General features: G+C 41.6%; 1 protein-coding gene and 1 long non-coding RNA gene across 5 annotated transcripts in view; both read right to left on the bottom strand.

Annotated features, from left to right (window-relative positions):
* Positions 1–4200, bottom strand: part of LOC119013036 — a 122887-nt gene extending 118687 nt beyond the window's left edge. For both annotated transcript variants that reach the window (XR_005072667.1, XR_005072666.1), the window contains exon 1: positions 4027–4200. This is a non-coding gene — a long non-coding RNA (uncharacterized LOC119013036). The remainder of the gene's footprint in view (positions 1–4026) is intronic.
* Positions 4201–8632: 4432 nt separating this feature from the next.
* Positions 8633–26249, bottom strand: part of slc24a4b (solute carrier family 24 member 4b) — a 41397-nt gene continuing 23780 nt past the window's right edge. The window contains exons 4-17 of one of the 3 annotated variants that reach the window (XM_037086554.1): positions 24920–24994; positions 24754–24838; positions 24540–24643; positions 24130–24204; positions 23995–24020; positions 23073–23126; positions 20590–20741; positions 16985–17154; positions 16592–16727; positions 15972–16138; positions 14244–14358; positions 13618–13730; positions 13418–13483; positions 8633–12242 (exon numbers count right to left, since the gene is read on the bottom strand). In XM_037086554.1, the coding sequence (XP_036942449.1) occupies positions 12093–12242; positions 13418–13483; positions 13618–13730; positions 14244–14358; positions 15972–16138; positions 16592–16727; positions 16985–17154; positions 20590–20741; positions 23073–23126; positions 23995–24020; positions 24130–24204; positions 24540–24643; positions 24754–24838; positions 24920–24994 (1488 nt within the window). In that variant the 3' untranslated portion in view covers positions 8633–12092. Of the gene's footprint in view, positions 12243–13417; positions 13484–13617; positions 13731–14243; positions 14359–15971; positions 16139–16591; positions 16734–16984; positions 17155–20589; positions 20742–23072; positions 23127–23994; positions 24021–24129; positions 24205–24539; positions 24644–24753; positions 24839–24919; positions 24995–26249 lie in introns of all 3 variants that reach the window. The other 2 variants (XM_037086553.1, XM_037086555.1) reach the window with 2 other exon arrangements.

Below are 26249 nucleotides of genomic sequence, written 5' to 3'. Positions count from 1 at the left end.
ATCTGGATTTTGCAAATATATGCAATGAATATGAATTAACTTTCAAATGCGAAACTCCAGCTCTGAGGGCCAAACTGGAGAAATTCACAGCTTAAAAACAGCTTTAGGATATTGCAAGTTCTTATGAATTTAATTTAAGTTTCAACATGTTTTTTTTCCTCAGGAACATCCATGAAGTGAAGTGGGAGGCCCTGAGTTGGCGTGGAATGATGGAGTGTTTTTGTGAAACATCAACTGCCAACATTTTACTCTTGTGACTGCTATGAGCTTAAAACAAACAGGAAGGAATCATGTGCAAACAAAAGCCAAGCTGCGACAGAAATACGCCAGGAAGAACCCATTTCAAAGAAAAGGTCTTTGCATTGCACAGTCTTAGAAATTAAAGAATTACAAAATGCGAAAGAGACGTAATAGATAAACAAAAAGGTACAAATGAAAATGACTTTAGTGAGGCTACAGAAGTAAATCAACTGATTATATTTGCCTCACAGCAAATAGCTCAACGGCATGAAAACATATAATTCTGTAGTAAAGGAGGAGGGATCCTGTTCTCATTACGGATGACAAGACAATGAATTACGACCACCGGTCCTACTGTAACCGAGTCAGCTTTACTGTTTTAATTTAAAATTAGATTAGGTTCTGGAGGTGAATCTATATTTCAGGCCACAATGAATGTAAACCTTGGACTGTTTCCAACACTAATGTGTTCTTGCAATGATGGATGTCCATGGAGAGGCCTTACAAAAGTCCACAGCGCTCAGTGATCTATTCTACACTCCACATACATCCTGACTCTAACCTTGATTAGAACACCGCATCCATGACTCACCGTTAGGAGGTTCTCCCAAATGGTCTTATCGCAGCCATCAGTCTCTATTGCGCACTGCCAGCTTCACCAGGGCCGACCACTTAATATTCATACATACACAGATAAGGCGGCATTGTGTTACCTTCATGAACTGTTCGCCGTGTGCAGAATGGATTAATCACTGAGCCACAATGCTCAGGGGAACGGGCTGTGGTGGGCGCTGTCATAAACCTATAAGCATAAATGAAAGCTGAGCATGCACTGTGGCGGAAAGTCCTGCTGTTAGTTGCGAAACAGCTGACTGTCCTCTGAGTTTTACGACTTGATTTATATGCTATTTTAAAAGGGGTCTCTGTTATTGGCTCGGTTGCTAAAAATTTAAGAGGAAGAGACCCAAAACAGCGTGTGACCACGGATTACTGCTGTGATAATGTCACTGTCCTCATCATTATTCAGTTAATTTAAAAAAATAAAAAAAATCTAGTTATAAAGTTTGCAGAGGATTTAAATATCAGGGAAAGGTCACATGGTGCTAATGGAGTCAGATAGAAATGTACAACTCAAGGATTGTGGACTGTCAGCTCAGAGACTCTGCCAGTGGGTTTTTTTTAGTGTTTTGACTGCTAAAAGAGACATATTTTGCCCATTTTCCTAATTCTATTTAATTTTTTTTCTATTTAATTTTATTTTGGGTTACTACCAGAGCAGGTTTACATAGTCTGGTGCTCAATAAGCACATCAGTTCTCATACTGTCCCTTGCAGCAGCTCTGTCTTCCCTCTCTGTCTGAAACACTCTGTTTTAGCTCCTGTCTCTTTAAGGCCCCCTCCTCCTGAACACCCAGTCCGCTCTGATTGGTCAGCTCCCACACACCTGAGCCAGCAACAAGAACCACAACAGAGCTGCTGTGCTAGATCAATTCTTACATACACAAATCATGCAAATCACAAAGTCACATAATTAAAAATGGCTACTGACGAGGCGTTTCAGGAGAAGTGTTTTCTGTGGGAGAGAGGACCTCCTGTTGGTGGTGCAGTCAAGATCTTTCGCATGCATGGAAAGGAGAAAAAAAAGCATCCTAGGTCTCTTTTAAAAAGAGGAGCAACATGACGAGATCAGTGTTGAGAGTACAGTTCGCAAAGTGTGGCAGATGTGCTGTTGTCGTTCATGTGTTGGAATGATTCGTCTTGAATACTACACTGTGCTGTTGAAAAGCATCATAAATCAGAGGGCATGGAACAGAACTAACTATAATTACTGTTTTGTTTGGTGGATTACTCAGATAATGTTCCCCCTGAAGGAATAAGATCACCGAGATATGAAAATTCAGTCATTATCTACTCGCCCTCGTGCCGATGGAAACCTGTTCACCTGTTTCCCTTCACCCCACACCACCTGCACTTCACTCCCTCGATAGTTCAGTTTGTAGTCCAGTCTGTCGTCTTCTGTTTCTGATCCTGCTGTCATGTTTGCCTGTTCCTCGTGTTGCCTTCATCCTGAATAAAACTCCTGCCACTGACGTTTCTGCCTGCCATCTGCTGCACTTGGGTCCACCTTCTCTGCTCCAGCGTGACACCGAGATCCCAAATCCAAAGTCTTTTCAATTCAATTTGGGATCCCAGGGCGTCCGGAGCCTTAGATTAAACTGGACGAGCTGTGTGGAGCCACTTGTTTTTGTTCATAGCCAAATCCCTGTCTACTTCAGTTGTTGTTTTCAGTTGTGGACTACATAACTTCACCCCGAACCCCTGATGAAACCAACTGAGAAGGCGCCATCACTCTTCGGTTCAGCCGACCATCACCCTCCCAGTGGCATTTGCAATCTGTGCAAAGTGGTGGCAGGAGGGCATTGCTTCATTTTTAGGGAGGTTTTTGGAGCACAAGCCAAAGGGACTGGGAAAAAAGACACATTGCTATGACAAACACTATTTCCTATCAGTTGCGAGACCTTTGAGGGTTACATGTCATCTGCTTGGCCAGTCAAGTGGCAGGCTGCTGCAGCATGATGCAAAAGGGGAGACAGAATGAATTACTCTCTGTCAACAGTTTTCTATCAAGACATGAGGGCTGCAACAGCTGTTTATCTTTACTGTCGATTAGTCTGCTGGTTACTTCCTTAATTAGTTGTTTGGTCTATGAAATGTCAGAGAATGGTGAAAAATGTCGACGAGGGACGTGACTTCAGTTAGTCCCCACCCCAAAGACATTCAGGTTATTGTCACAAAGCAGTGAGGGAAACAGAAAAATATTCACATTTAAGAAACTGGAATCAGAGAATTTTGAGATTCTTTAACAAATAATTTATGATAAAATAATAGTTAGCAATAGATTCAATACAACTAAGTTGCTGTTCCAATATATTTTTAAATTATTCAGAAATCTCAGCCAGTCAGCAGGATGAAATGTTGGCAGTTAATGTTTCTGCAAAGCAAAGATACCTTTGCCTTTATATGGGTCATAGGCTACATACTACACTGACATTTCTGCAATGCACATCATATCACGTTCACATTACATGTTGTTGACCTGACATTCATATAGGGAGGTGGAGGTGTTGGTGGAGGTGACAGGTGAGAAGGTTGCCAAACCACATGTGTCTGAATTTGGTTCTTTAAAAAAAATATATAAAGGGGAGGGCTCCTTTATCAGTTGAGATGATTCTCCTATTTCTTAAAGCTAGGGTCTACAATCCTGGAGAGCTAGCAAGATGGAAGTGGCACCTCCCCCTCCCCCCCTCCCGTCAGTGCTCAGTCCAAAGCCACGCCCCCACAAACTCGAACGCGCATCTGGCAGTGGGACTCAGCAGGGAGGAGATGATGCAGGAGCACGAAGCAGCAATTAGCTGAATTTAGCACGGAGCAGACAGGAAGTAAAGCGCCCAAATAACAAACAACGTCCGGTTACTTTTCAAAATAAAACACTACGTGTTGACACCAGCACACGTCCTGAGGCCAGCTGTCTACCGTACTGCGCCGTGACGACTCAAACCGCAGCCGGTGGGGACTGCCGGAAGGCGGAGCAAAACCGGATCAGAGCCGCAACGCAGCAGACCGTATCCAGTGGGCCGACTCATTAGCCATTCTCATGGCTAAAAACAACACACAACGAAGCTAACGTTAGCATTGGGCTAATACAAGCTACAAACGTAGCCAAGTTGGCAAATCTTACATATTTCATGAAAATAACAACTCCCCCCTAAACAAAACAAATCATTACCTGTCCAACAGAAACAGAGCAACCTCTGCATCACTTTTCAGGTCCTTCATATGCCCCCAGCTGTCTTCATCACTCAAACGCCACACTGACGTTGACTCGGGTCTGACTTCTTCATCCAGAGCCTCATTCGTCACATCCTTTTCTGTCTCAAGTTTTCTTTTCCTCGCCTTTTTAGCAGGGTGAGCTGTTACAAAATGAACGTCTTCTCCTGCAACTCCCTGTTTCTTCAGAGGGAGTGTGCTGGATATTTCCGATATCAATTAAAGGTAAGGTGTGCACACGCGGAGGAGGGAGGGACAGAGGGGGGCGCAGTCAGAGGGAGACATGAAGGCATCTGACCAATCCCTGCTATTCGGGCCTAATAGCGCGGATTGGTCAGCTTTTTTTCCATCCTGCAGCTGCCACAGAGGTCTGGTTATTTTCATTCCTTATTCTGAACACATAATGTGTTGACTACTCTCAGGAGAGCAGGACCATTTCACCCAGTATAACAAAATATGTTTCTGAACAACATTACAGACCCTAGCTATAAGCCAAACAAACCATTTATAATGTCACTATATCATCTGATAAAATGTTCTGCCCCAAAGCAGAAAACGTGGCTGCTTTTATTAGCTTGTGAAAAGTTGGGATTTTGTGAGATAAGTGGTTTTGACTGGACAGCAATGACAGGTACACGTGAACCGACTGATATTTATAACAAGGGATCACAGTGTTTTATACGTCTGTAAGCATGCCACCAATGGAGGGGTTTATTTAAGGGGACTTCGGGACGATTTCCGGTCGTGTTTGTGTCGACAGAAGATGGTTATTTTTGAAGGAAAGTCGTGACGTCTCTGATAATGACTGTGGTGACTAAACAGATATTTTAAGTCCAAACGTGATGTTTTCCAAACCCTGACCGAGTGTGTTTTGCACCTAAACCTAACCAGACCATGAGTAGTGAAACTGAACCCAGAGAAATGTAAAGTCTCAGCATATCTGTGGGTGCATTAATGAATATCCCCGACATTATCTGGAAACCCAAACCGTCTGCGTGGAAGCATACCACAGGAGTTAAGTGTGGTATTTTTCCTTGATTTGTAATTTGAGTGGAGAAAGGTACACTTTGAATAAAAATACATACCAGCTACCGCAGGAGCGAGCCAAACCAAACCTGTAGTTAAGGTTACAGGGGCGACTCGCAGCGCCCTGTGCTCAGCAGCACAAGATGCCCTTTCGAGAGACTTACAGGTGAGCGCCAGCAACCCAGTTTACTCACCATCCATCACTGCAGCACAGCAATTTACCCAAACGGCAAGAGTGGAGTCAAAAATACAGACAAGGCGCAAACAAGGAAAGAAAATGTCCCCAAACTGGAAACTGCGGGGGCGGTGGGGTGAGCAGATAAACAACTTTTCAAAGCAGGATTACTGCTGCTGTATATGTCAAGGCCAGGATGCGTGGGCCCCTGTCTCTAAATATGGCACAACAAATAGCGGAGGGGAAGCTAAGCTGGTGTTCACGGGAGACGCGCAGAAGCTGCCCGAGCGGGGCTTGTTAGGGGGGCAGAGAGGGACCTCATCAGTGCACAAGATCACGGCTGACAGAGAAGCTTGTTAGCCGCGGCCGGCTAGCCAAGAGGGCAGCTCATTAGGGGGGGAAGCACCAGGCGCCTGCATGAGGGCCGTGCCGGGCTCACCAGATGGCTGCCTGTCTGCTGGTTGATGGATCCCGACATTCGTCACGAGCAAATCATGTGCGGTGTGGTTTTTTTTTTTTTTTTTGTTCGTTTGTTTGTTTTGTGCTTGAAATTGTACATGAAGCGTCCATGTCACCATTCGAGGTGTGAAGCCTTGTATGATACACTGCCAGAGTCTCTGATCCACTTGGGTAAGGGAGCTCCATTTTCATTCCATTCCTAAGTTGTAACAAAGTTTGTCATGACACCGGCGTGTCAACCCTTTTGCAACAGTGCCCCCTACTGGCCCTCCTGCCTGACAATCCTGATTTATGGTGGCAACGATGCAATTAAAACATGAATTTTCCAATCACTCAGCCATCAATGGACTCTTCACATGTCGCCGAGCCGTCGCTATTAATAACAAACTGTTTGCAATCACCCTGTCTGGATGAAGTGCAGTGCTCTCCAAACTTGATTATCACACGAGACACACTTTCCAGCAAGGACCAATAAATCATTATTCATCATTGAGTCAGGGAGGAACTCACGCTGTTGCAGCACCATCTCACTCACAAGTGGGACCTCTTTGATTTAGATATTCTTTCGAGGGATGCTTCAGCCCAAATAGCGCATGATTTATTTGCCATCTAATCTCACACATGTCCCCCCAAAAAATTAAAAGTATTGTTGCATGGCATTGCTTTGAGCATCGGCTGGGAGCTGATTTGATCGGAGAGATGCAGGAACTTTAATTAAAAAATCTGTGCATTGTTGCGCCGGAGAGAAGCGCGGCCGGCAGCATGAGGGGAAAAAAAAAGAAAGAAAGGCTGCAATCAAGCCAGGGTGATATGGCCAGAATACATTAAGGAGTTTTTGGAGGGCACAAACTGCTTTTCTTGTGCTTTAATCACTGCCGGTGCAACCGAGTGGCCATAAGGAGAACATCAAACTTATTAACTCCACCTCGAGGGTCATTTCACAGACTGAGATTTATTGCTGCTCATATCAAAACCGTGAAAGCTGCACCTTGTCATCTGACTTCTGGTTTCAGGGAAAGAAAAACTTTTGGTCAGCAAGTCTGAAGTTGTCCTCCGGTGTCGTCACCTCCTGTTCATTAAATCTTACAGCGGTTCATTAGAAGAAATTACAGAACAGACCATTTTTAAGATGTGCTATTGTAAGGATACGAGACATTGTCCTGCAATCACAATCCAACTTAAAGCTACATTTCACTTATTTCACACACGGATCTCTGTTTGATGGTCATGTGGAGTCTACTACAACCTCCTGTCTATTACTCACTGGTTTGTTGACCGCCATTTTTAAGCCTCCAATTGGAATATTATATCCACATGTATCTCTATACTGTGTTGCAATGCGGTGACCGTTCTTCTGCCTAGACGATTGTCAAAACCAATATTTTTTGCTTCTTTGCAGACAAAAATAAATCAATCATTTTAAATTGCTACAAGGAACTCGTAGTTAAAGTCTCCAAATACATACATACAAAATTTTAAGTACAATATTTGCCTCCAAAATGTGGTGGAGTGAAAGTATGAAGTAAAGTAACCAAAACTGCAGAGGTGCAAAGCAGCAAAATACATTGTTACTGCAATTATATACATTTGTCAGATATATGTATAGATATATAACCTTTACTTTAACATTTAAACACAAATCTCTGAACTTTCTACTACTCCTTCTACTGTAGTTTTAATGCATCTAAGGGAGATTAATGATTACTGAGGAAGCCTTACCGACCACAAATATCTGCATTTAACGCCCCGGGAATAAGACTCAACAATCAGTTCTCTTTCTGGCGGTTTACAAACAGCTCAGACAAATCCTCCTGGTTCTACCTTGAAGTTTATTACTCTTTGAATGATATTAACATAGAATGATGTTCAGTTAGATTTGCAGAGACGCCCGACAGAAATGTCCTTCAGAGGGATACTAATCACTTCTGTAATTTCAGTACATTTCAGAACTTTCTTACTTTTACTTGAGTAAGGACGTTAATCAATACTTTTTTGTTACTCAAGCATCCGTAGTCCTACTGTACTTTTTTCACCTCTGCAAAACTGTACTAAAATATTGCACTTAGTACCAGAATTGACAACATTTGGATGAGCGGGTGGAGCTCGGGAGAATATACTGATTGGATCTGACTTGAGAACACGGGGGCATGCCATGGTAGTTACTAGTCAATCAGACGGAAACCACGCCCTAAAGCACACCCTGTATTGTCCATTTTACTGTAATTGGGATCATAATTTTAAAACATGAACATCATGCTGTGTTGAATAATTCCTTAAACTAGTGATAAAGACCATAAACTCTTTATGACATTGATTGCTGAGGTAATAAATCAAGTGAGAAATAGGGTCAGTTTCTCATAAGCTTACATACAACCGAACTCCTTTTTGCAACCAGTGGAGTCGCCCCTTGGTGGCCATCAGAAAGGATGCAGGTTTAAGGCTTTAGCTCAACTTTTCAGATCTGAGAGCCAGGTCTATTTTTTATACAGAGCAATGATTCAAATGGGTGTTTGCTTTCTTAACAAGCAGGTGCATTATGGGCAGTGTAGGATTAAGTATTATTTTAACATTCTACTTTTTTGACCAGTCCTTTACTGTTTCTCTTGCTTCCAACTTTATGGAAGTGAAATACTAGATTCTGCTGCGGTGAAATGAGTAAAAAACACATTATGTTCCTCTCAAATGTAGTATAAAAGTATACAAATTAAACACATAACTACTTAAAACTGAACCAGTTTATCTAAAATAGACAAAATAGTCAAATTGCCCTTGTAATAATTCTAAATCATCAGTACATGCTGTGAAAAAAAAAAAAAAAAAAAAGTCCAACCAACAGATACATGTACAAATGGCTTCATTTAATTTACGCATTTCACAAACAATCCAAGAATTTATGACACAAATGTACAGGAATTATTTTGCCATTTTATTTTTTTTTCTTCACATTATTGCTTTACAGTAAAATGCATTGGTTGGATATGTCCAGTATAGCAAGACAATACATTCATATAAGTTATACAGATGTCCTCAGTAATGTTTTATAGTAACTAACTTTACATTAAATATATTTTTTAATCATTTATTATTCTTGACAAACAACTCCCACGTCACATTGAGCTCACAGTGCATCAGGTCGCATTCAATCAAGAAATACATACCGGTCTTGTCTCGTGTTCGATTGGCCATTTCTGTGTGTGCGCTTAAGTTTGTACACAGGACTTCCATACAATCTGGATTTACGCGGCGCTACGACAAAAGTATGGCATCTGAATTCTACGTTTGTTTGTTTTTTTTCTCTCTTCTTCCAAAAAAAGTGATTTGGTAATAAAGATGCAATTTAGACAACCGGTGAGAACGTACACTGTGTGTCAAGATGAGGACAAAAAGAAAAGCTGTGTGTTTGTTTTGTTTTGTTTTGTTCCCCTGCTGTGGCGTTAACCACTCAAACCTGGCAACCCTGGACATGACCACACAGAGCAACAACAAAATATATGCACACAATAAACAACAACAACAAAAAACAAAAACCTTAACACTGCACATTCTGAATCAACTCAAGTACAGTACAGATGTTCCTTCCCCACAGAAAGCGTCCTAAAAAAATAAAATTCAGGTCCTGTATGTACAGAGGACCCACTGAGAAGGTTGCGGGGGAGGAAGGGAGGTGTAGAGGGATACCAGTGGGTGTGTGGAGGCGTCAATGGGCCCTGTGTGGTCACCTCCGTCCAGTAAAACACAGCTGTTCGGACCCTGTCAGAGTAGCAGCTTAAGGGGGGTCCTGCCTTTTTTTTTTTTTTTTTTTAAATTCCTTAAAGTCTGCTCTCATCCAGGTCCTTTAAAAAGTCCAGAGGGCGGTGGAGAAGAAAAGCCATCCATTCATCTATCCGTGCATTCCCTGCTGCCCCCTCTGCTCCTTCAGCTAGGGGTTGGTGGAGAGTTAATGCCCTTGTGCAAGAGGGGACAAGAGTGGAGAAAGAGGGGGGGATAGGAGCGCGCGTGTGTGTGTGTATGTAGGAGGGGTGAAGAGGGACATCAGACTTCCCCTCAAAAAGCTGCTGCTCCAGAAACGTCCATCCTTTAGGAACACCTGTGAGCTCATACATCAAGTTACTACTAGACAAACCGACGTCACATCTCCACGGGATCCCCCTGTGTCTTTATATGGCAACCTCCCAGGGGCCTTCCGTCACATAGAATTCTTTAAATTGAGATTGCATATACATGAGCCCTGCTGCCGACAAGCGTGGCAGAGGAATAATTTCAACACTTAGAACACTCCTCACACGCGTTTGAGTTCTGTTTTTTTTTTTTTTAAAGTCTCTGCACCTCGCTCGTGGACTCCTCACAGGCATTTTTGCATGATGGTCAAAATGTCTGGATTGCAGTGTAGCTCGTAGCTGCCGGTTTTTGTAAAGTGGGTCGGGGCTGTTTCCATGGAGATTGCCCAGAAGCCCTCAGCCTTTTCGCTGTGCTGTGGAGGAGCTGCAGGTTTTTTTTTTGTTTTTTTTTAAAATGTCCCAGCATGCACTGCAGACAAGAGGCGGGTGTGCTCATGGTGTTAACGAGGTCCCGGTTCTGTTCAGGAGCCTGGTGTGAGAAACATAGCACACACGCATACAATGTTCTCTCTCTTTCGCGCGCACACACACACACACACACACACACACACACAGTCACATGTACACTGAAAATACACATACACACACATCCTCACACGCACCCACACACAAACACACACACAGAAGGAAGCACTAGTTGATTCAGAATGAGAGGACGGCTGTTAAAGTGCAATATCTACATGTAACTCAAAATCAACAGACCATCACCATCGACACCTCCTGGAGTTGTCCATCTCCGAGTTTCCCTGATAACCGACGGCTGTGGTTGGCACCCCTGTCCTGGGTAGAGGGGCTGCAGTACCCCCTACTGGCCAGAAGGTGTTACAGCAGACAGTCAGTGTTTAGAACCATCTTGGTTTCTTTGCATTTGTTTTGTTTTTTCGTTGTTTTTTTTTTTTTTTTTTTTTTTAAACAACTGCCTCCGTTCTGCTGCTGCCGCCTCGAGATGAGAACAAGTCACCTGATGATGACAAAAATCAGATGGGTCCCCACAGATCTGGAGCCAGTTTGTTTCAGAAGTTGTGCAGAAGGGAAAAGTGGACCGACCCATCACTGAACGAAAATAAAACGCCGGAGCGGGGCCGCCGCTGCCACCACCAGCCGGACACCCCACTCTGAGTGGTCGAATCTCCTTACAGCACAAAGCAAGAAAAAGCGTTTCCATGTGCAATTTGTTTCAGTGAAAAACAGGCAATGTCCTATATTTGCAACAAGCTCTCCGTATTTCATACTAGACAAAACCTTGGTTTCAAAAAAATAAATACAAAAAAAAAAAAGACAGACAGACAGCAAAAATAAAGAAGTGTTTACAAGTTTACATTGTGCCGTGCTGCATATGCATAACACCCTCACAGTCAACTGATCTGGACTGTGATACATCTTGACACAAAGTGTCCTGACAAAATGTCTTTTTTTTCTCTTTTTTTTTGTAAAGAAAACAAAGTAGATTTGATCGAGCAGATGAGGTTTAAGAAGAGTTGCAGAGGGTAAGTGAAGCGCTAACAGTATCTGCTCCCTGATGCCAAAGGCCATGCCAGGGTGTAGTTGGGTCCAGGCTGGAGGAGGGGAGCTGCCAAGGACAAAGCCCTCCTCCGGGGGGGTCAAACGGGGGAAAAAACAAGTGTACTTCTTTTCTTTGGGTGCTGGGGTAGCTAATTGATTGAGGAATGACTTCAAGGAGAGTTATCTCTACATGGGGGAGTGGTGGTTTGTTTGGAGTCTTAGGAGTTGTTTTTTTCTTCTCAGACTCTGGTTTGGTTTTTGGAAAAAAGCTTTGGAAATGTTGTGTGGAAAAATCTACAATGTGAAAACGGTGAAAACACACACCAACAATCAACAGGGGCACTTTATGATTCTGGAGGTCCCCGACATCTAAAAGGCATGCTAGATGGGTAGAAGGTTAACAGGCGCACAGAGGAAATAAAGAATTTACTGCAATAACAGGCAATGCCCGAAAAAATGGGCTTTAAGGACTGGCACTGTGTGACAAGAGGACAAATTAGAGACACAGAATGGAGTCCACTCTTACGGCGCGTACTGCCTCTTGAGGAAATGGGATTCGTATTTGGGGCTGGATGGATTACAAGCGAGAGAGCGCAAGGGAGGAGGAGGAAAAAAAAAAAAAAACAGAGTCTGCAGATCAGTCCAGTATTATTGAAAAAAGAAAAAAAAGAAAATAGAAAAAACATTTGGGGGTTGCTATGGGGATTGTTGAGGTTCTGGTATCCGAGGCATGCTGCTTGTGCTCTACTCTTCCATGCACATGGGCAGGTTGACGAAGGTGAAGACGTTGTACTCGATCATGACGGAGAAGCAGAGGAAGATGGCGTACAAGATGAGGACGTACAGGCCCAGCTTCGTGTCCAGCCTCCATTTATTCAGGTGGATTCCCAGCACCTGTGCACACACATACACGTCGGGATAAGCGTGTGCAGATCCCCAGTATGCTCCAAAATTACATCTTAAAGGGTAAATCCACCAATTTTAGTCAATAAGCTATGCCAACAGCTCTTGGGGTGAAAGAATTGGCCTTATGCACTGTGGGTAATGCAGGCAGCCGGTTTGGAAAGAAAAGAAAAACAACGAAAAAGAAAGAAAAAAGAAAAGAAAGAAGAATGGGCAAATAAAAACTAAATTTCACTGGTTCTGCTGTATCGAGTATTATTGCAGTGCAACTGCTTTCAACCGGGTGCCTACATTACCCACAATGCAATGTTCCCACTGAGCGACAACACCAGAGGCAATCAGTCAGATTGCATGCCTCCTCTGGAGCCACAAAAGGCTTTTTACTACTTCTTCATATATGCAAACCTGATCTTGAAGTTTCCCTTTAATTTGCAATAGTTTGAGTCAAAGGCTTTATCTGAACTGCATAACATGTAACCTGTTGTGCAGATACACATAATGTGCAACTCATCCTCAAATTGAACTCCAGTGATGGAAGGAGAAAGGAAATGCCTCCTGTGATTACACTACAGCACTGTGTCCATCAGTGGAATGATTCTGTAGTTTGATGCCTATTTGTGAAGTGAGAGTTTAGGACCATGTATGTGGCTCTCTGAGGAGCACATTCTAATTCCTGTTTAAATGTTTCTATGTGTGCAGTAATGTCACTGCAGCAAATACCAGGGCGCATTAAGGCAGTAAAACTAAAAGCTGTAAATATGAACTTGACAGGACAGAGGAAACTCTCCAGAGGAAACAAAATAAAACTTATCTATTGAAATAAATACTTTTAGACAGCTCTGATGGGGCTCAGATTTCTTTTTTAGGAGTACCACTGCTGCACTCAAAACAATTTCACATTTCACTGTACATATCAGAACACCTCTATAACTAATCAAGAGTCTAAATACAGCCCCTTTGCACAGGCATTATCTGCAGTTTTTTAGTTTAGGTCTTTAAATGAAAAACTTATGGCACATGGTATAATTTGTCACCCGTCTATATGTTAAAGCATTGCAGATATTTTACTTTAAACACATATGGTGGCACACTACTGCAAGTTATCTTTCAGGAAGTGGTCAAAACGTGACAACATTGTGACCTAAACATCATTAAAGTTTGCTCACCGTGAGGGCCACAGAGCCGAGCAGAAGCACCACCGAGTACAGCAGGCCCCGGCTGTTAATCATCACCTGCGACACACAAGACAGACAGATCAACAATCATCATCATCTGCAGATTTTCAATCTTGCCGTTCAGAACCAGAGAGGACATCACCAAAACACAGAATCGACAGCATCTGAGATGAAGTAAACAAGCTCCTCACCACTGATCCATAGTCGACACACATGGTCTGTAATGCCCAGGGGACCCCAAGGCCCACCAGAATATCAAACACATTGCTGCCAATAGTGTTGGACACTGCCATGTCTCCCAAACCTGCAACAAAACCAAATAAAGTCATTAAAAAAGAAAGTCTGAGCAAAGATATAACGTTTTTCATCAAGACTTTCAGGTCGAACAAAGCAGTTTATTTCCATCTAAAGATGAACCTTTTGCTTCTCTGTTCTCTCTGATGTTCCCGAGGGCCCTAACCTTATTCAGCGGGGAAGACAGTGACGCAGGGCGACACTCTAATGTCTATAAACAGCTCTCGACTATTTTCTCTTGTTCTTGTGCTCTGTAATAATCTGCATTTCCCTACTTGTTTAACTCTTTTCCAAGCAAACAGATCAAGATATCCATCTTCCCACTTGAAATGAGCAGTTTCAAAAAGAAAGAAGACACTAATCCATATTTGTGGTGCTTGTTTTTGGAAAATGGGGATGTGTCGGTGGAAAAGTGTAGGTGTACAACATAAATGCAACTTCGATTTAGCTCTCCACTGTATAATAATAATAATAATAATAAAATCAACAAAATCTAAAAATGCGTCAGAGGCGAAAGGTATACCTTGCCGAGCCACAATGAGAGAGGCTATGCAGTCTGGGACGCTGGTGCCTGCTGCCAGGAAAGTGATGCCCATGATGACATCAGGGATTCCCAGAGTGTATCCAATAATAGTCACCTGAGAGAAATATAAAGAGAGAGAACTCAATAATAGCATTCTGTCTGTGTTAACCTTCTAACCAAACACCCATGTTCAATGTCTCCCCTTCACGTCGCTTGACACAAATATAATTAATCAAGCACACATCACCTCCCATCAGCAAGAGACGTGTCAGTCACCATTTTGTCAGTGATCAGATTGATTTTCCAGGCCACTCTTACTAACACTTACATATAAGAGACAGAAAAGTGTCAGAAGGAGTTAACATTTTGTATTAAAAAACCTGATGGATAAAAACATTTTTTAGTCCTCTGCAGGCTCAGGTCTCACTCCATGCAGAAGCCCTTTATCTGAGATGCCACTGTTAAAGTCTCTGCATAAATAAGGAAGATTGTACAGGGCGTACTGGTAATGTTTCATCTCGATTTGGAATGGACCCAAGCTTACACAACTATGGGAAAATGACTGAATTTTGCAAGGATTGTAACAGATTTGTCTTAAACAACTGACCAGACCCTGCTGATTATAATACATGTGTGAAGGAACCCTCAAGAGGTCTGGACACTTTAATTGAGCTTTGGGACAACAACACTTGTGTCTGACTTATAGGACATAGATACCGGTTGACTACTCTTTTAATGCTCTAATATATGTCACAAATGTCACAGTACAATGGAGATGTATTCTTCACAAGTTGGTTCTGTGATAATTCCAGCAAAAAGACAGCTAGTTGGTTAATGAGGATATATTTACATGCATAATGGAAAGAGAACTTAATGCCAGCCCTCCTACACAACCTGATTTTTAAAGTCAGAAGGGGACAGACCATATGAGGATGCAGAACCCAGAAAAAGAATAAAGGAAAGGAAATCCCACGATGTAAGGGCCCATTGACATTACAGCACAATTCATTTCTGATAAGAGAAAATGGGTCCATAAAAAAGGCAATTCAGTGGCAATAACCCCTATCAATGGGAATTGTATTAGATAACAATGACATTGAAAGAAAAAATTCAAGAAAGACTCTGCAGACTTATTTTCAGGAAACCACATTCCACCTGATTTGATGACACATCTTTAAAAAAGACATCTGTGTGACAAAATGTGAGTGGGAGGTGATTATGAATCCACGCAGCGGAAGCCCAAAGAAATGCCTGAATCATGATGAAGTACTGAAGAAGTGCGGAAATCCTAAAGTTAAAGTTTTCAAATTTCATCTTTCACAGGTCCACTTTTACCAAATCAAGACATTCTTTGAATACGGTACAGTCCTGTCAGCATAGTCCATTATTAAACCCCAGACTACGCCTTAATTACAGGGGAAACGGCCTCCCTGGTACAGCTTAGACACTGGACAGTCAAAACTGTCTTCCATCAAACTTAATAGGAAGTGTGTTCATAATGCTGCATGGTTACGCACTTCAAAGTGATGAGGTCTTCAAATGACTTGTTTTGTTCAATCAACACTCAAAAACCCCACAATATTCAATTTGTAGTTATATAAAAATAAGAAAAAAAATGTAGGAAGGAAAAAAAAAAATCTATTCATTGATCAATATTTAAGCTCTACGAGTCTCAAGTAAAAGTAAGCACAAACATGTCAAAAAGAATTAATTATTTATTACACTCACCATCCAGACCATGAAGTAGGAGAAGACGGCGATCCAGATGGTGGACAGGATGAAGGAAACCATGAAGAATTTCTCCCAGCGAGCCTTGGCACAGTTGGGGATTGTAAAGAACAGCAGTAACAGCAGCGGCCATGAGATGAGCCACTTCACCTTGCTGCCAATACCACCTGTAGCAGAAATACATGAGCGCAGAAATGAGCGTCCTCGTGAGGTTCATGATCAGCAGATATTGATAAAAACACATTTTTACAGTTTATGATATGCCTCTTAAGTAATGTGCTCTAAGAATAAAAAAAAGTGTACTGTCCAGCGGATGAGAACAAAATGCTAGTGCTGCCTTGTAAGTTGGGTACCTTGGCAGGCCGTGCCGTAAGAGAGAGGGTCTGTCATACCTCAAAGCTGGTTCTCTGGGTGCGAGGATTTATTCTTGGCTAGCTAATGTCAATGTCAAGCACGCTTAGAGCCCTCTGAAAAATGTATGTATTTAGCACTAAAAATAGACAGATATTAAACATTATAATATTTATGAAGCCGCTTGAGCAAAGACATTAGTAACTCCTTTTGAAGTACAGATCCAAGTTAAAACACACACTTATCAAGTAAATACGCAGATTTCATACTTGGAACATGAAATGGTGAGATGCTGTCACTTTGCTCCGACTCCTTAGGTTTGTCCTCTGGCACGTTTCCATTCTCGATTTCCACTTTCCCGTCGATCACTTGTGTCTCCATTCCATTGGCTGCTTGGACCAACTTCTGGCGCTTTCAGAAAAAAGGAACTAAGTCAAAGAGCACATGAACGCACACGCTGCTATTCTGACTTCGGCGCTGCCGCCATATTTTTTATGTTTCTGCAGTGATGAATGACAAACATGGGTAGACTGTGCCAGCGAGATAAGGGGACGCTGCAGGGCTTGTGAAACTTCTGAAAATAGTACAGAGACTCAAAAGAAACTTAATATATAGCGGCAGCAGCTAAACCATCTTATTGGAGCAACAACGGGCAGCAGTACCTCTGTAATGATGAGGCGACTGGCCATGCGCAGACGCGTTTTGGGTCCAAAATGGCTGGTGACCATGACACGGAGGCCAGCTTCAGGAAACCTGAACTTCGAAGGGCTGGCGTTCATGATCTCGTCCACCATCACTACAGATCCACGGCTGTAAGCCTTGGTTGGCTTGACTGAGGAGGTCGGTGGAATATGGTACAAATATTTAAAATGTAAAAATGATCAAAAAATGAAAGAATGAACAAACAAAACACAACTGCATATTTAATAATATCTATCAATTCAATTCGTCCGACTGAAGTGTGTACTTACATCTTTAATTACATCTTATAGGAACTAAAGTGTAAGTTTAAACTTAAATTGTTCTGAGGGAGAGTTCTGTACTGTACTGGAATCACTTCTCAGACTTATTGTGTGGTCTGTAGTAGAACAGTGTGCTGAGCCAAGTTACTGAGGAATATTAATGGACGCTGAGCCAGAGCCATTTTGTCACCATGTCAGTTAAAGCTGCACCAGGCAAGGTGTTTAATGTCAACATACACGCACTAAATCACAACGTGGGCTCAGTTCGATCCCAACATAAGTCAAAATGTTCTCTAAACAGCACAAATGTCTTTCCTGTTGCCTGTTTTTGAAGTATTTGCCTTCATGTTGCCCTTTTGTTGACGAGGAAAGTGATTCTAGGAGGAGGACACACAAGTGTCATCCATCATGTGATCATCATGCGTAGGTTTGGATCATTTCAATATGTTGTAAAAACAGTGTTATCAGCTGCTTTTTAGATAGTTGTTTTTTGTTTTTCCCTTTTTTTTTTCTTTTTTTTTTAAACAGAGGCTCTGAATTGTCCCTGAATCAGCTTTTCCTCTTGATCACAAGTAACTTACCCATCATGAAATAACAACATCATTTTCTTGAGATCTCAAAAAAAAAACATTTGTTCCTGAAATATATCAAATGTGACAAAATGTTTTTCCTTATAAATTAATGATACTAAATCAACAGTGCCATGACAGCATGCATACATGTCATCTTGACAAGTGTTCAAGCTCAAAACATCAGGTCAAAAATCACAGCTATGTGTATGTATTGGTCTACTCTTCTGAATCTTATGAAGTTCCATCATTATCTCGGGAACAACTTCTTTGATAATGACATAAATAACTTGTGATCTTGAGAAAACAAATAAGTCTCATTATCATGTAAAACAGCAGAAATAATGAGTTTGACCCATGATTTTGTTTGACGCAGAACATTTTTTTCAATCCTTAACTACTTAATCTTATAAATGAACTGTAAATCACCAAATTGGTGCAAAAACATCAGGGATTCACCCCTGGACTCACCAGTGTTCAACCCCCCCGACTCGTTCTCATCCCTCTGGTTTATAAAACATCACACACCAGCCGGGGTTAACATCAGTGTGTTCTGTGCCGACATCATGCGATTTCTGAGGACTGAACTTCAAATAGCTTCCAAAAAAAAAATGCCTGCCGCAGCTTTGAAGTTTGGCTACCAGTTGTGAATATTTATGGCTGGACCAAGATCGATTTCAAACTCTGTGACATGAAAGATGTAACCTCTGGCATCTTTGGGTGGACAATCTCAGGTGGCTGGCACATTACAAATTTGGTCTTCATCGTGAAATGTTTTATTGGCGTCCTATAACTCCTCAGTTGCTCTGTGCTCGCTGGGGCTATAAAGAAGTGGGGAATAAAGAAAGTTATACTGTACACTTATTGGTTTGACTCCGGCCTAATTTGACTTATTATGCATGCAAGAATGCACATAAATTAACTGTGTAAACAGAGCCGGTGTAAACATTTCCTCTTGTGAAATTCATTACCACTTCAGGAGTGAGTGGGTCTACGCCCCTGAGACCGGCAGAAGAAAAGCAGAATGCAAGCAGAAAGAACTGGCACGTAGCAGCACTGTCGACAGTAAGCAAGAGTAGGTTTAGTAAGGCTAAACAGACAGGCATGTTAACACTAATGCAGCCAAAGTGGGAAGGTTTAAATCTCTCGGAGGGGCTAAAATGTCAATGATTAGACATGTCAGAAAAGGTCAAAGACAGGAAAGGAAGATGCGGAGAAACTGTGGCTATGACGAATTCTCACCCCAACACAACATTAGAAAGATGTTATTTAGAAAAGCCAAATCTTTCCAGAAGTTTTTTAATAAGTGTGAAACCCAAGACAACACAGTCCCCTGACATCAAACCACATTACCGAAGAAAGATTAAAGAATATCTTCATTATGCTGCTCCCATTTTAAACAAGAGCGTTTCATTCTGGGCCCCATGTATGCTCAGATAAGCCTCCGTTGCTTATCAGCCAGAAAAGGACTTAGCAGGCAGAGAAAATTAATGAAGGAATGTTTATATAGTGTTTAAAATTACAAGAAAGAGGAAATGGAAGGGGAGAACTTGACAAACCGTCTCTTCAGGTAGTGCAGTTCACTCAGGTCAGGGGACGAAAGTTTCTCTTTGGAATTGGAATTTAACAAATCATATTTAAAATGAACAGTATGACAGTTTGCATTTGTGTTTATGTGCTTTCTTGCTGAGAGTTGAGAAGGTCGATACCATTCATGTCTGTAGATTTAATCTAAATGATACAGCCGGCAACCAGTTAGCTTAGCTTACTTTAGCAGAAACACAGGAGACAAGCGGAAACGGCTACCCTGACTCAGTCTGAAGGTGAGCATATGTGCTTATAAATGTCTCTAAAGCTTGTTAATTAACATGTTATCCCCCATAAAAAAGCACAACATATAACACTAGAAGCAGCAGCTGGTTAGCTTAGCATACTGTAGCAAAAAAAGAAAGAGGCCGGAATGTGGGAAACAGCTAGCCTGGCTTCAACCTTGATGAGAAAATCAGCCTTCAAGAACCTCCAAAGCTCACTGATCAACACAATATCTATGTTCTGTTCTGCTAACGAAAACTGATGCCATTTTTGCTTATACGCTACATACAAAGTAACAACCAGCAGCCAGTTAGCTCAGCGTACTGTAGCAAAGGAAGAAAGAGGCAGGAACAAGAGAAACAGCTAGCCTGTCTCAATCTGATAGCTTTACTTAGCCTAGCATTAAGACCAGAAAATGCGAGAAACAGCTGGCATATCTTCATCCGAAGGTAACACAAAACATCTACCAGCACCTCTCAAACGTTTACTTGTCAACATGTTGTCCCTTGCTTGTTAAATTCATATTTAGACTTGTCGTTTTACAGTTGTTATGTGTTGAATATTTCTTGGCCTTGCTTTGTTATCATCTCACTTTTTCACTGTTTGCTAAACCCAGCTTCTGGCTGTAGCTAGGTATCAGTGTCCTCATGTAACTGTCAGCAAGGAAGCACATTAGCAATGTCCAAACTTTTGCTTGAAGAAGATTTCAGCAGAATGCAGGATAAGTTGAAGCAGTTAAGATAAGCAGAAAGGTGCAAAGTTTAAAGCCACAGACCCCCTATGGAAGGAAACAACCACATTCTTCCAGAGAATCCAAGTGAATTTTTCCTATTTCCACGTTACATCTTATTTCAACACACTACATCTGATTGTTTTCCTGGCAGAGAATAGTCTTGGGTACCCAGCCTGTCTGATTAACCTTACCTGCTGATATTAAAGGCGATGACGGGTCGTCATCCCAGACATAGTCATAACTAGTATTACCGTCCTCCATTTCACTGCTGGCTGCAGCGTTACCATTGGCTACGTTCTTCTTCGACTTCCCCATGAAAAATCTCTGCATGCTGGAGTTGAATCTAGCGAACAGATGGAACATGATGCAGAAATCAGAGACGCAATAGCTCAGAAAAACAAAAAACAAACATGGGATATTCTGTATCAAGATTCACATTTGCAAATGGGACTTGTAAGCTTCAGATAAAAGTCTCCAGCTTTGAAATACAGTTACAGTATAATTAGCCAAAATAACCCACTTACTCTCCTTACTTCTACAGTGTGAATTTACAGTTAAGGTGGCCCGCTCACTCTCAAAGCAGCATTAGCACTACACTATACTCTACAACAAATGGCTGATATACCGTATGCCGTTATACAACAAGAAAAGAAAAAGTGAAATGGTCCCTGAAGCCAACATCTGCCACACAGGCCTTCAAATAAGACCACTGGAAGCATTTATATTAAAATGGATCATACATACTAAACAAAATTCTGTTAATTCTATATCTTATTTAACTTCTTAGAAAGGTTTTCCATGCTTGAATTGAGGGTTGAAGGATAAAGGATGTTATATTTTGCCAGAAACAACAAAAAAGAGTCTGGAACGGATCATCACATTATTCCGCTGAGAGATTAACAAAAATCTTGCAATGTCAAAGAAAGTGAGAAAAAAAAATCCCTGATCTGTCACTTTATCCAAATCCCCACCAAAAGTTATCGGGGTCTATTCTGGGCTGAGACCCATCCTTCATCCAAGTTTCTTAGAAATCTGTTCAGTACTTTTGGTGTAATCCTGCTGACAAACCAACCAAACCACAAACAGACACAGTTGAAAACATAATCTCCTTGGCAGAGGTGACATAAGCAAAGTTATTTTGTGTTGCTGCATTAATTCTTCCCCCGTTTGTTTTAAAATTGGCAGCATTTGCGCTATTTTAGGAGGGTAAAAAAAAAAAAAAACAAAACAGAACCTCAGCCGAGACTCGGAAGGTCACCTCGGAGCACTGATCGCTCTATATAAAACCCTAACTCGACTCCATTATGACTGGAACAGCCCAAAATGGACAGCGGATATTTTTGGGAGAGGGGGAGACATATGACAGCACATCCTACAGTAAGCACTTCTTTCCTCCAAATGAGAAAGGAGGGGAGTGATCCGGTTAAGCCTGTGCTCTTAGCCACTGCAGAGGGAGAAAGATTAAACTCTTATGGCAGGGAGAGAGCAGGATGCTGCTGAGTGTAACACAGATTACCAGCTGGACAGAGACAGCGGAGCAGGACGACGTGGTTGGCATTATGCAGTCTGGGTTTTAAAGACACAAATGTGGCGTAATAGATGGATCCAAAGAGACGGGAGACGAGAAGTTACCAGGGCAGATTGGAGCCCAAAATAATGATCAGATGATGCACATCGGGAAAAATATATATGAAAAAAGGACATAAAGTCGATATATGGTGCTCGTTTGATCAATATTTGAAATTATTTCTACATTTTTGTATCAAAAACTGTAATATTGTGTCCCAACAGTGTGAAAATGCATCATATTGCAGTTGCACATAATTCATTAGAGGAGGAATCCTTCTACCAGAAGGCTCCTGCAGTAACATCTGGTTCGGTGCCCTGAACCCGACACTCCCCTCCAGCTGGAAACACACTCCTCTCTTTCTGAAACTACTGAGTGCACAGTTGGTCACACTCATTAGACCACAGGTATTAGTGTGTAAGAGTTTTAAACATCTCTCCCCACGCACACGCATGCTCAAGTTGTTGTGGTGGCAACGCTTTATCAGCAGTGATGGCGTGTAACCAAGTATGTAGTAGTATTTACTCTATTACTATACTTAAAAAAGGTGAAATGTATAAGAAGTGTCCACTCAGATTCCATTAGCTAGTTTGCTCAGTCAGCAGTGCAGGTAACAGTCGGGACTGAGTTCTGGACCAGGAGGGGGATAGGTGGTTAGCATGCTACACATGCTTGGCCACACATTATATTGACAGAATGGTTATTAATTCACATTCGTTGAAAAATAACTTAGAGCTATGAAAACCTTCTTTGACTATTTGATTAAATTTGGAGCTCCCTGTGGATGAAGGTGGTGGTGTTTCCACTGTCAAAACCACAAAATATGATGTGAAAAATACAGTCATCTAAAGAAAAAATTCCCTCTGCGTCTTTTAACTGAGACTCTTTCATAACAACTTAAAAACTCGTCATAGTAGCTTTAAATGTTTTCAGCCATAACTCTTATATATTGCACCTTTAAAATTCTTCTGCCCCACTACATTTGCCGCTTACATGTTGTTGCATCTGTATCAATAATGATTTATATACTAATGTATAAAGTCACGGGGGCCTTTTGTGTTTTGATTCCGATACTTTAAGTATATTCTGATGATGTGCAGTACTCACTTCATGACAAGGATATATCCAGCGTACATGACAACCAGCACCAAACTCTCCCACCTGATAAGAGAAAAATGAAGGATGAGTGATAAAGGTCAATAAATTCAGGCTCCAACACACTCTAAAGACCAAGAGAGTTCCCTTATATTAATATTTCCAGGTCTACCTACCTACTAAGAGATCAGAGAGAAATCAGTTAAGTTAGGGCTTAGAGTCAGCGACTAAGCTTCACATTAAAGAAACATTTTGTAAAAATTCATCAACTAAAAAAGAGGAAATTTTGAAACTTTAAAAGGGAGACTATGTGAATTTTGCAAAACAGTTAATTTGGGAACAATTACAGGATAATGGTAAACTGTGATAACATAAGCAGTGTAGAGACACTAGTCGGCGAACTGAATCAGTTATCAGTTATAACAACACTGTTCAAAGTTTTCCACCATAATCTAATGGTCACACCAGGCCCAGTAAGGGCGTAGCAGCAACATCAGGGAGTGTTACTGTGCCAAGTAGTTTTGGAGAAGGAATTAAAACTCCGAAATTTAGTATTTAAAATAATGAGGAAGTCATACAAACTCAAATAATTAATGTTTCCGTAAATGAATAAACAAGCTGTTCTCAGAGGAAAATAAGGTCCCCAGAACACTGTTTGAAGCTAGAAAGGTGGCAGGGTCCGCCACATATAAACAAAGCACGATATTGATATTGTCGCCCTCTCAGGTCAGTTTGCAGTCATGAAAACAAAGAGACTTTGTTTATTTAGTTTTAAAAATCAGAGGATCTCCAAAAAATACATAGTGCACCTTTAAGAATGAATCAAAGATGTGTATTATTAGTGAGGAAAGTCTTTTTCTTTCAAAATTCACATAGTCTCACTTTAAATCACATACACATTTAGGCCTGCGGCTTATTAGGATAAGTAACTTACCAAACTATCTTCTCATCGTAGATAAACTGAAAAAAAAGGAGGGAAATACTTATTTTAGATGAGAATATCGTCAAGAGAAGAACGCGTCATGTGCGTGTTCATTAACAAACACGGGGGTGAACTTTTCCGACTTACTGCAATCAAAGCCAAGACAGACAGGATGTAGTAGAAGGAATCCCTGAAAACTGCCCACCAGGTCAATATCACCACCTGAGATTTCACAGGGAAAAGTGCACAATTGTTTTTTTTCTTCCAAACTGCATCTAAAAAGCGTAACAGTATTCTGTGAAGTGTATTATCAAAAGCACATCATATGTACATTTCGACTTGACTGGAAAGAGACAAAATAAAGATTTATGATCTGTTTACGCCTCCAGAGTTTCTCCATTTCCACTGAAACCAGTTCTGAGAAAACTAACTGAGGCAGATGGTTTTGTTTTCCCCTCAGCAAAACTCTTCTGCCACACATGTGCTGCTCTGCACTCTATAAACAGAATCATGCCGCTGCAGCAGGAAGTCACACACACGAACACACACACACACACCTGTCCAGCAAAGATCCCACAGACACCGATAATGCAAAGGATGTTGAAGACCGCTGAGCCGACGATGGTCCCCACCCCCACATCACCGTGGGTGATGAAGACACCTGCACACAGGGAGGTAGCCAATCAGAGTCAGCGGTGACACCAACCATCTGGGAATGTGTGTGTGTGTGTGTGTGTGTGTGCGCGTGTGTCTGTATCTCTCTCTCTGTACCAATGACAGATGCAAAAAGCTCTGGCGCAGAACTGCCAGCTGCCATGAAGGTGGCTCCAGCAACGTCTTCACTCAGATCCAGTTTCTGCAGAAATAAACTAAAGATTAGCGGTTTGAACAGCTGATGACAAGAAAAGAAAGGCGAAGGCCTGCGACTCTTGAGTACCTCGCAGATCTTCTCCAGTGATGTAACAAAGTATTCGTCGCAGACGATGGCGAGGGCCAGGAACATGTAGAGTGCCTGGAGACAGAAGTAGCAGATTTAAGTTTGAAAAGTGTGTGTGACAAGGGCAAGATGGAGGGAGACAATACAAGTGTGTGTGTGTGTAGAGATACACTCTTAATCAGCAGAAATTAGCGGACTTAATGGAGCCTTTGCAGAGCAAGATATTCTCCTGCTAGAGGACGGGTGAAGGGGAATCTTAAAGCACAGCGCTCAGTTTTAAATGGGTCCTGCTTTAAATTCAAATGTCAAATTAGTGACAGGCTGCTTTCCCTTACAATTTGAAAAATCGACAGGGCCTGCATACTCCCGCTGCTGTGAGGGAGGAGGGAGGGAGGCCTATTTCAGTAGCTGAGGCAAGATCTATAAATTATAGATCAGGTGTGACATCATATCGGCCTCGGCAGCTCCAGCAGCTGTGCTCTGCTCTATGCTATCCACAGGGGGCAGTGCAGGACTGCAGCATGGTCAGACCTACCACATACAGTTTATCGTCTTCTCAGCAGTGAAGCCAAGACAACATCAAGTCTTATTTCAGTGTGGAACATAAAGCTGTGCGCACTCAATCAAGTGTTGGTGTATAACACTAGATTACAGCTCACTGTGTGGCATTTAGGTGCAAAGTAAGAAAAGGTATATTTACTCAGTTACTTTATGTTAGTAAAGTATTTCGCTTTTTTTATGTCCAGGACTGGAAGGGTTACTCTAAACTGGTACAGTTACTAGATACCTGTTAAAACATTTTGTCAGTAATCTAAATCAAGTATCACGATATTAAGTCATGTAACTAGATTACTTTGTTACTTTTGGATTACCTGGATACCAAACATAAGCAAATAAAGACAATAGATCAAACTCTGTCAGACCACAAAACTCTGCAGAATGATCATGACAACATTTATAAATGTCCAGTGGTTGAGAGTACACAACTGTACTTAAGTACAGAACATTTCCTCTGCTACATTTATCCGACAGCATTAGTCACATACAGAACATGTGAAGGGCTTATAAAGCATGACATTTAATAAATCAAAAAACTCAACAGTCAATAGTAGAGCTGAGATGATTCATAATCTCATCAATAAGTTGATTGGAAACTCTTTTGGAAAGATTTTGAACATCCTTAAAGTCATTTTTGAAGTAACATCCTGGTTTCATCCTCACCAATGTGAGGAATCTGCATTTCCTTTTAGATATTTCCACAATTTTCATATACATCACATACCGTGCTTGGCATGTCCGGCCCTACTCTGCCTCTGATCGCTTAAATCCA

This window comes from Acanthopagrus latus, chromosome 22 (genome assembly GCF_904848185.1).
Source record: "Acanthopagrus latus isolate v.2019 chromosome 22, fAcaLat1.1, whole genome shotgun sequence".
Lineage (NCBI taxonomy): Eukaryota > Metazoa > Chordata > Actinopteri > Spariformes > Sparidae > Acanthopagrus > Acanthopagrus latus.
The sequence above is the reverse complement of the archived record's forward strand: the minus strand, read 5'-3'. Positions and strand labels throughout refer to the sequence as shown.